The sequence below is a fragment of the Crocuta crocuta genome, unplaced genomic scaffold (assembly GCF_008692635.1).
Source record: "Crocuta crocuta isolate KB4526 unplaced genomic scaffold, BGI_CrCroc_1.0 scaffold271, whole genome shotgun sequence".
Taxonomy (NCBI): domain Eukaryota; kingdom Metazoa; phylum Chordata; class Mammalia; order Carnivora; family Hyaenidae; genus Crocuta; species Crocuta crocuta.
In genome coordinates, this window is record NW_027527824.1 from 407,805 (window position 1) to 419,189 (window position 11,385).

General features: G+C 38.4%; 1 protein-coding gene across 8 annotated transcripts in view; it reads right to left on the reverse strand.

The window, feature by feature from the left end:
- The window catches only part of EMSY (EMSY transcriptional repressor, BRCA2 interacting), an 80,363-nt gene that overhangs the window by 67,849 nt on the left and 1,129 nt on the right, over positions 1–11,385 (reverse strand). For 7 of the 8 annotated variants that reach the window (XM_077776269.1, XM_077776255.1, XM_077776237.1 and 4 more), the window contains exons 2-5: positions 10,189–10,297; positions 4,432–4,531; positions 2,617–2,691; positions 1,220–1,261 (exon numbers count right to left, since the gene is read on the reverse strand). In XM_077776269.1, the coding sequence (XP_077632395.1) occupies positions 1,220–1,261; positions 2,617–2,691; positions 4,432–4,531; positions 10,189–10,258 (287 nt within the window). In that variant the 5' untranslated portion in view covers positions 10,259–10,297. The remainder of the gene's footprint in view (positions 1–1,219; positions 1,262–2,616; positions 2,692–4,431; positions 4,532–10,188; positions 10,298–11,385) is intronic. The other variant, XM_077776220.1, reaches the window with a different exon arrangement.

Sequence of the window (11,385 nt, forward strand, 5' to 3'; positions counted from 1 at the left end):
CTTTGGCCCTCACATCCCTTGGTTGTGTAGAGCACAAGCAAAAAATCCTTACTCTCATATAGAAAGTCACACAGTATCCTATGAATGTCTGGCTTATAGGGAAGGAGTTGAAGAGAACAGTAATTCCAGACGTCCACTTTCTTTCCAACACTCGAGACCATGCTGGCAAGAACGGCACAATTAAAAATTTTGAAGCCCCTTGACACTCCAGGCTTTAAGAGTATAATATTCTGACATGTTTCAAAACCCAATTAGAGTATCAAACTTAATAAATGATATGGTGCCAAATAACAAACACGTCTTATGTTTCCAGCCATAAGCAAGGCTTTTCTTTGATCCCAGACACCCTGCTCCTTTTGTTTCCACCTCCTTTGTGCTCAATCTTCTCGGCTTTCTCTTCACCTTTTAACCACATTCCTTCTGGCCTAAGCTGCTGTTTGGAGTGGGGGAGGGATGGGAGAGGAGAAAGGGAATGCAGTCAGTTCAGATGCATCCTTCCTGGGCTCCAGTTGCTTTTTTCAGGCTCAGAGTATGAAGCCCTCCTATAAATAATCTTTGGATCTGGGTTCTGGTGCTACTTCTGAGGGCAGAGGAGATGTTGAAAATACGGGATATATGCCTTCCTCACCATTCCACACTCACTGACCCTTGGGCTTAACAAGTAAAATCCGACACCTAGTCAAACTAAAACCACGGCATAAAATATTAAAACAGGAGTATGGAAAGACCTAAGAGCTTAAAATTATATGCTGAAGTAAACTCTTCAGAAAATTAAATTCATGTATTAAAGAAATCAGAAAGGAGAGAAAAAAAGGAAACAGGCAGATAAAAGCCAACTCTCAATTATCCATGCTAATAGAGAGAGGAGGGAAAGGGAGAGGTCAAACAGATTAAAGAAATCCACATATTATCCAAAAATACTTTGGCAAATACTTGTAAATTCTTCCACCAAACCATTTTCAGGATAACTAGCAAGTAGTAAAATGACTAATTACAATTTTCACCTCCTCTCCCTTCCCACCCTCTGGCTAGAGGTACTCCCAAGCAGCAAAATGGCTAAAGGGTGGGCAGTATTAGGAGGGGGAGGAAGGGAAGAGAAGGGAAAGCAGAGGGCACGATTAATTCATAAATGGGAATATGTGCCCCTGAATAATTGAGAGCTTCAATTTTGAAATAAATACAAGAAAAAGCCTGAAATAATAATAACCTATTTGCATACCTGTAACTTGGTCTTTCACCCAAATATAAGGATAAATTCATTCTTTAAAGGGGAAAAAAGGAAAAGGAGACTAAATAAATGTTATCCTTTAAGTATGAAACTGATGCATCAACTTACAACTAATTGTCCCACAACACTGTTCCAATGCTTTTAAAGTACTAGCTTTGCCTCTAAGTGCCTCTGAATGTAAGCTACTGTTTGCTACTTTATTATCTAGCACATAAGCATCCTATTACCTTCTCAAATTAGAATCTAGGCTCAGTTATTTTTAGAGCATTCCAATTCAAACGTTTAGAGCAAATTAAAGAAGGAACACATTAATATTTGAATATTTCAACCATGTTGGCCTGACAACCAAATACTTAATATCTGTAGTGGAAAAATTCCAAACTTCTATAGTGCATACATACCTACCATTGAAAAACCTCAAAATTCAAATACCTAAGCTTTCGAATACCCACACAGTTAAAAAGGTAGCACCCCATTTTATAAGTTAAATAAAATGAGGAACAGCAAAGCACAACACGAAGCTAATGGATCTACAGGGCGAATTCAAATGCTGCCAATTGGTTTAAACGCACCATTTATCACATTATGGAAATGCACTGAATTTTTTCCTTTAGTTTTACTTCACATTAAAACATACAAATAAAAAACCAATGAGTTATACTGCAATGTATCTTATTTTCTGAAATGTTCCTGTCATCCTGAGTTAACATGTAAAGGATCATTTCTGTTCCTCTCTATTCTGTGGGAGGCACTGTCTCCATACGCACTCTCCTAATGTTTGATCCCTGCCCTGAGTCCTCTACCGCCCTCCACCCCCATCTATCAAATAGTTATAATGATCTGAAAACAATTTTGATAAGAATCCTTTATAACTTTATTTGGTTGGCTTTTTAACGTAAACTAAGTAAGATACATTCATAATTCTTAAAAAGCAGAACATACAGTTTTACAATCTTTTTTCTGAATCTCAAAATACATGAAATATAAGTCAGTTATAAAATAAATTATAATGCCTATTTATAAAGCAATATACATACCAAATACCATTATAAAGAACCTCTCAGGGGCTGTCGAATTAGGGGAGCATACTACTTTATTACTGAACTTTGCCTTAAGTGAATCATCTGCTGGACTGTGCTGGTCTTTAGTTATGCAGAGATTACACTGTAGTGGGATTTTACCTGAGCACTTAAAGCTTGCCTGACCAAATGCAAAAACATAACCAACTGAATAAACAGTTAACACCTCTATGGTCAGGATCCCTGAGACCAGAAATAATTACTATTAAGATAAAAGACTCAGGAATCGCTATACAATAGTAAGACTGTTTCAAAACTATGTTATACTACATAATAAAAAAACCAGGGGTTGTATGACTAATGGCTTACTTATGTGCAATTGTTGTTAACCGTTCATCGTTTACTGCTCTCCGAACTTCAGCACGGTGGCGCTCTGTTGAGATGCTATGAAAAAAAATAGCCATTATAGAACTCTGCCAAGCAGGCAGCTCTTTTCTATACGTTTATTAATGTTTTAAGTCAACATACTGCTTCGGGAAGAGGGGGGACAAGATTGATTTGTGACAAGATACAGACAGGGGCCTAATATATATCATCTTCAGATGCTTTAATTAAAATCATAGGAAAGGGTTATACTGATTCTGTGTAACTGCAGGATTAGTTGCAAATCAGAAATCATAGGAAGACAAATCAGCTTGATATCAAGTCATTACTTCCAACACTCAGAAATGTCAGACCATGTTCAAGATTAGCAGAGGTTCCTGTTATCTAAATATGCAAACAGCCACTGCATGGGCCCTAATTGAGGTTACTAAGAGGATTTTGGCACGTGGAAAAAAGTCTTCTAAAGTCCTTTCTAAAGCTTACGAGTCTATAATTTTATGTTCAGTGAATACAATAAAGAAACAAAGGTGGCAAGATAAGCTATCTGTTTCCGGTGGCTATATGCTATGAAATTTGACACCAGGACATTACTCCCTTATTACTCAATAGTTCAGCTGTATGTCTTCTAGATTACGTTACCATTACAGTAAAAATGTGCTTACACTGACCCTGATTAAATACATGTAAGGTTAATACTAAAGGAGCAGAAAAAAAAGGTTATCCCCATTCTATTCATAAATACTCAATAAAATGAATATCACTTTTCAATTGTAATCTTTACTGCTTAAACTGAATCTATAAGATGGACTAAAATACTTCAAGGGTTAGAAAGCAGATTTACGAGGAAATATAAACAACAAACAGAAAATATATAAACTATTAAAACATGAAGACAGTAAGATTAAGGATTTCACTTAAAATAAATTTAGGGGCGCCTGGGTGGCTCAGTCAGTTAGGCGTCCAACTTTGGCTCAGGTCATGATGTCACAGTTCATGGGTTCGAGCCCCGTGTCCAGCTCTGTGCTGACAGCTAGCTCAGAGCCTGGAGCCTGTTTCGGATTCTGTGTCTCCCTCTCTCTCTGACCCTCCCCTGCTCACATTGTCTCTCTCTCTCTCTCAGAAATAAATAAAAACTTTAAAATAAATTTTAAAAATAAATAAATAAAATAAATTTAAACCCCAAATTAATGTCAACTATATTGGAAAAGCCTCTTCCCTATTTTCATTTAAAAAAAGAACAGGACAAAATCGTTTTACATGTAGAAAGGTAACTTCCGTTAAAACAGAATATTTTCTGAAAAGCTCAGGATGTCAGAATGGATCAAGACAAGGTAGCCAAGACTTCTATTCCCTAGAATTTTTTAGCAAATTTAAGTGCCACTCTAGCAGGAAGCTGAAGGGATAAACTATCCTTAGGGCTATGACTATATAAAACCACCCATTTCTATAAATTAAGACAACAACTAAGAAGTATCTCCTTCTTCCCTCCCAACAAATGCCACCAGGCCACTCTAGGTCTTCAGATCTTGTTGCCGCCAGCTCTTCGTCCCTTCACCCATGTCAAAACTACCTCCCCTTCCCAGGTGACCCAAACCTAAAACAGTCTGCCTTCAACCTTTTCCAATTACAGAATAAATGATAAATTACGTAACTCTCTGTAACAAAGCCTCCACAACTGGAATGGGATATCTAAACACCAACAACTTGAACACCTCTGTCTTCTACTTGAGAGTGAAAAGTACTAAAACCCCTCAAAATGAAATTTCGAGTCATGTCTCACAAACTTTTATGATAATTTACCTAAGAACTTTTGAGAGTTCTCCAAGAAGATCTTTCTTTTCCTTGGTGAGATCCCCCTGTGCCCGAAGTGCACTGATAACTCCAGCATATGCCTCCAATTCTAGAAGAAGAAAATTATTTTATCAAAATAGGCCTTCAATATTTTAAAACTATGGCTACATATAGTGAAACTTCAGGGCAAAAGACCTAGAAATCAATAAAAAAAATCAATATGCAAAATTTTTTAAATTCCTCTCAAAAATCCTACCTAAGAACATAGATTAAAATGTGGGTTTTATAATTGTTTGTATATCTTCTCTGCTGTTGTTCTTGTCTCACAGAAGTCACATATATAAAATGCTTACATAGCAAAATCCAATGGTAAATATTGTCTCACACATTATCACTAAAGAACACTTAACTCAGATGCTACCAACAATTAGGAACCGGCTCCAAGAGATGTAAGGCTGATAAGATAAATTTTTAGCTTTAATGATAGATACCTATACTGACCAATCCTTGAAATAATTCCTTAGGCCTGCCTGGAATTCAAACTATATTCTACCTCCCTCCTGGGGTTGAGAATACCGTGAGTACTGGTCAATAGAAAAACTAGAACAAGTCAAATGACCAGATTCTGGCTCCAGCACTACCACTCATTAGTCGTGTGACCTTGGACAAGTCCCTTCTCATCTCTGAACCTCAATTTCTTTATCAAAAGGAGACTCTGAAGTTATCTTCCAGATCTAAGATCCTCTGCATCTACCATCAAAACGACTAAGGAAAGTTAGGAAACATGAATTACTCTTATAGCAACCAAGATATAATATACTGAACCCTAATGCCAGACAGTTTCATTTCACTGTCTTTCCATAGCAACATTATGAAATGAAACTGTCAATCTCTAATACTGGTTAAAGTATAAAACCAGGAGCCCCTGGGTGGCTCAGTTAGTTAAGCTTAAGTGTCTACTCTTGATATTGGCTCAGGTTGTGATCTCCTGGTCCTCAAGCCTTGATCTCGAGGTCGTGAGATCAAGCCTTATGCTAGGCACGGTGCCTGCTTGAGATTTTGTCTCTGCCCCTCCCCCTCCCCTGTCTGTCTGTCTGTCTGTCTCTCTCAAAAAAAAAAAAAAAAAAGGCAGGGGTGCCTGGGTGGCTCAGTCTGTTAAGCATCTGACTTCAGCTCAGATCATGATCTCACAATTCATGGGTCTGAGCCCAGCATCCGGCTCTGTGCTGACAGGTCAGAGCCTGGAAGCTGCTTTGGATTCTATGTCTCACTCTCTCTCTGCCCTCCCCTGCTCTATCTCTCTCTCTCTCTCAAAAAAAAATAAACATTAAAAAACAGATAAATAAAAAAATATATACAACCAAAAAGTCGTCATTGGCTCCAAATAAGCTATGCTTGCCTCCCAGCACACTCCATGAAGTTGTACTACCTTGTGTAATCCCCTCCCACACTGACTCTGGGCTTGGCATGTGACTTGCCTTGGTCAGTGGAACATCAGCATACCGGATACAAACTGAAGCTCACTACACGTCTGCCCACAGAGCTTTGCTCTCTTGGAACCGTGAGATAATCAAGCTGTGAAGAAGCCTAGGATGAAAAGCCACATGGAGAGGCGGGTCCAGCCATGTCAGCTGAGCCCAGGCAACCATCTAAGCTACCAGCTGAATATAACCACATGACAGAACTCAGGCAAAACGAGGAGTAGGGGCGCCTGAGTTGCTCGGTTGGTTAAGTGTCGACTTTGACTCATGTCATGATCTTGCAGTTTGTGAATTCGAGCCTGCATTGAGCTCTCTACTGTCAATGCAGAGCCTGCTTCGGTTCCTTTGTCCCCGATTCCCCCAACCCTCCGCTGCTCACACTTGCTCTCTCTCTCTCAAAAATAAATAAACATTAAAAAAAAAAAAAGCCAGCAACCATAGCATCAAAAGAAATAATAAAATACTTGTCTTAAACCATTAGCACTAGGAGCCAAGTATACCTGAGCAAAATAGAATGATGGGAAATAAGTGTCCAAACTACATTTATCTTCTTACTCAATTCAAGTTGTTACTAGTATTTGCTACTTCCTAATGCTTGACACCCAAAGAATAAAGCCATGTATATCTGCATCCTAAGCACTACATCAATAATAAACTAGTAGCTTCATTCAGTTCACGTTATTCATAGTTCTGGCAGTCAAAAAAAGAGCTTTATATAGTAGAGTGAGCGGACTATATTAAACAGAATGTCTGGTCCAACTGAATTATCCCATGTGTAAACATCTTGTATATTCAATCTATGCTGAATACTATGTAGATGTCTCATGGAGTCTCTCTGGAAGGAAAAAACTTTCCCACTCTGGATAACTGAAGGAAATACTTAGTCACAGGAAACAGATTTCAGCTTTTATCATGACCCAAAGAAGAGTTCAGAAAGGCACTGGGGATAACCAACTAAGAAATCACTACACTAAAAACTTATGTGTCGTTTATGGAATATTTTATTCAACAATTCAGTACTCAGTCCTATTTTATATACCAGATCATATGCTAAATTCTACCTTCAAGGAGTTAACCTTAGAATAAAGCTACAGTGAAACAAGACATCAGACATTTATGATACAGTTTATAATACAGTGGTAGAAGCAGAGAGGAGAAACACATCATTTGATCTAGAAACATAAGCTTTAATCAGAAAGAAGTGTGCTCTAGGCAAGTAAAAGAAAAAAATGCAAATGTGCAAAAGTACAGGAAGAGTAAAAGCAAATAATATCTCATACAGACCTCAAACTTCCAATAATAGTCAGTGACCATTTTCAGAGTTTTACTCTAGGGAATGGAAAAATATGTATGTACTTGGACAGTCATTAATTCAAATCGAACTATTGACTGTACATGACTACTACTACAAGGTATCATGGAGACTGATTATATAAATAAAACAGTCCTATCTTCAAGATAATTAAAAATGCAACAAGAGACGCATATATAGAAATAAAGAAGGATAAAAATGGAAAAAGTAGTTTGGGGCCAGCCTGAGCCTCTAATTCCAGGCTAAAAAGCTTTTATCTGATAGGACTCTGTAATTGATTGAGTGTGGAAATAACAGCAGAAGGAAAGAAACCAAGTTTTATAGTTTGCAAGATACTTAGGAGAAGGGCAATACCATGAAAAGAAATGGAGAGGTCAGAGAGAGGAAGTAGCATGAGGAAAAATGAAAAAGAAGTTCACTTTTGGCCTATGCAGTTTGTAGTGATCAAGATACAACTTCAAAAAGAGTGAAATTAACTAAAGAAACATGGCAAACATTTTTGACATTTGGATTTCCTTCCAAATCTAACTGAAAAATCATGGCCAAAATAAGAGGTGGCAACCTCACACAAAGTGGGGCTTTGTCAGACAACAGTTATAATAGGTACACAATTTGAGGCACTTCCTCCATCCTCCAAAAATTCTCGCATTGTAAAGAATTTTACTGGGTTCCCAACCCCTTCACATTTGATTTCCATGTTGATGGGTATCCTCAGATCCTGGCAAATATCAAACTTAGTTGAATTTCTGGCATTATCTTTGGTGCCATTCTACTGTAGTACTAACTCTACTGATAAATAAATATACGCAAACACCACAGAAAACAAAAAGATTTGCCAAACCACTTTTATAAAGTCCTCAACCCATTCCATTTAAAGAAATCAGCCATAAACAACTCAGTCCATAAAGCCCTAAGTTGGATTGTAGCTCAGGAACGATTTTAAAAAAGTAATGCAGGGGAAAAGCAGGTTAGAAGGAGGGAAAGAAGCATTTATCTATTACTGGTCTGTTCAGGGTATCATAAAAAATTCTCTATCCCAGTTTCTTTATATTTAAGTAAAATCTGAACGGTTAGCATTTTATGTTAAATGATTTATAACTTTTTTTAAAAGGACAAACCTAATTATTAAAATACTTTAAGTTGATTCTTAACTTTGAACCTAGGACTAGTATTTGAAGGCAATTCAAAGGTTTCATTGTTATGATAATGAGCCAACGGGTGGGGAGGAAGTCTTTCTGCAAATCACTACCAAGGCTCACCTCCCAAAGTGAAGGGTCATTGAAGATGACATTACACTGCAGGAAGGCTGTTTTCTTTTGTATAGAAACAGCTCTCTAGCAACTTTACCCACACAGCTCTGGCTAAACTTAAGGATAAATTTAGACTTAAAGGGTTACCTTTTTATATTTAAACATAATCTCTTGACTCAAGGCCCCCAAAGCCCAAAAACTCTAAACCAATCTACCATAGTTGGGATCTGTTCCTCTGCAATTATTTTAGCTATGAAATAAATACAAGTCTAACTTTATAAACGGTGGCTAGCAAATTACAGCAATTGCGTTTAAGTGTGTAGAAAATCATCCTCAAATTAGTACTAGAAGTTGGACATAAGGTTGAAGGAAAAAAATGATAAAAGAAAGACTGCCCCAGAAAGCTCTCTGAACATGCTAAAATACAATGCTAAAAAGGTAGTTTAAAATAAGAGAAATCCTCCTAGTGGTCTGAGGGGAAATAAAAAGGGTAACTGTTACTAGCAGGCAGGGCCAGGGCAGCTATGATTCAGATTTACACATAAGAATTCCCAACAAAGATTTCCTTTGAAGATTCACCTGCAAATAAATTAATGTCTGAAAGCAAATACTCTAACCCGGGACAGCCTCAGATGTCAAGCGCTGTGGTAGGCCCGTTTTACATACAAGTAATCCCCATAACAAATTTATGAGGCAGATATTATTACGCTTCTTTTACAAAAGTGTCGATAGATTTATGGAGATTAAAAAAATCGATCTTGTGGGTCATCAGCAACAAGACAAAGACTACAGGTCTCTATGAAATCAAAGCCTACACTTTACCCTTCAAAATCACAGACATCCAAATAACTCATATCCACTTCCAAAACACTTAAGGTTTCTTTTCAAATATTTTTTTCATTTACTGAACACCTACTATGTGCTAACCTGGAACTACAGTGGTAAAGAAGACAACAAGGTCCCTCTTGGACCTTACAGTCTAAGGCAGCAGTTCTCAGCCAAGGATCCTCAGCTGACCCACAGGATACAGAAAATAATTTGAGTAACTCTTGTTCTCAGTTATCCCAAGAACAGTACATAAGTATTACAATTCTAAATGCATAAGCTAGCTCATTACGGTACACCGGATTAGACTCAGCATTAGTACTTAACTCTCTCCCTAAAATGCTAGTTGAGAAAGGCTGCCCTAAAGGAAAAACGCTCAAAATAATTAATTATAAATACAAAGAATGTTTTATTACTAATAGTAAAATGTAATTTAGTAAAGTCAGCATAGCTAACATTTACTTAGAATTTAGAAACAGTATGTAATTCACACATACATTCACTAAGGTTAAAAGTATGCTAAAGTGAAATGGAATCACATCCCCTGGGTTACAATCCTGACTCCAACATCACCTTGGGCTCTAAGCTTCAGATCTGTCATCGGTAAAATGAAAACAAACAAACAAAAAAACACCTACCTTTTCCATTTGAGTGAGTATTAAACGAGATGTTGAAAGAGTAAAAAACTCAGAATAGCCCAGTACCCCTCAAAAACTCTTAGCTACTATTTTTATTATTATGCTTCATGTACCCACTAAGTACAGAGCACTATGCTAGGCACTGGGGAAATAACAACGAGAAAGATGGGAAATACTCCTCCAAAGAATTTCTAATGCAGCATGAGATATGACATCCAGGCAAAGAGAAAGGCATAAAACATCAAAAATGAAAACCATACCCAATTTTCGAAGAATCCTTTTGCATTCATCCCTGCTGAGATCCAAAAGGGTTGGCCACACAACAGGCATTGCTGCTTCTTTTTGGTAGCCCCAAAGAGCTTGTCTTCCCTACCAAGGCAAAAGGAAACAAAATGAAGTTAAAGTACATTCAAAAGGCCACTTACCTGGAGATCCATACACTAAGAAGTAAAACCAGTAAGAACCATCCTATTTCACCACCACAGGTTTCAACTTCTGACAAATGAAGAACTAAAGAGCCATTCCAGAGCTTATTATTCCAGCATAAGACAGTGGAAAGAGCACAGGCTTCAGAGTCAGACACCTCTAGGTTCTAGTTCTAGCTTTCAACTCTCTGGCTGTGGGTTCCTGGGTGAAGGGACCTATCTGAGCAAAAGTTTCACATCCGGGGGAAAAAAAAAAGGTGTTATCGTCCAATTCGTCAAGAAGATTAAAGAACAGTAGGTGAAGTTCTTACCATACTGGCTGGCCTGTTGTTTAACAAACGGTGCCACTATCTGTGTAACTTTGGGCAAGTTACTTGATTTGCATTGGCTTTCTCACTTATCAGTTACAAGAGGTAAAATACATAAAGCTGCTAGCTCGTTACAAGGGCTGGTGGGATAAAAAAAAAAACTTTCTTCTTAAGTCTTAACAGTGAACGATGAATTTACACCGTGTGGTCATTAAACAATCATTCACCAGCATTTCAGATGTCAGGAATTTGCTTTGCACTGGGAATCGCCTGTTCCAGAGGATAAACAGACAACTTGGCGCTGAGGGCTTGAACAATACCTGCTCAGCGCACAGTAGATCCACTGTAAATATTTGTTCAGTAGATGAATGAAGATAGAGGAGAGTAAACGGAATGAAGGAGTGAGTGAGTGAATGAATGAATGAGCGCGCTCACTGTCCAGCTGAGCGGGCAGGAACCGCACCGTAATAACTGCTATATCCCGTTCCAGGCACTGGGGCTGCCAACTCCAACTCGGCTCCCGGAGTTGATCCCCCCCCCTCCTCCGACTTCCCATAGTCCTCTCAGCTACCAACCAACCCAGAGCCGGGAGAACTGGACTGCGCGCCCCAGCCCGCAGGATGACATAAAGAAAAGGGGTGGGGAGGAGGAAGAAGGGGCCGAGCCAAAGGAATCCGCTCCCTCCACAAGCGAGTCCCCGCCTCCCGACAGGATCTTGGAGGCG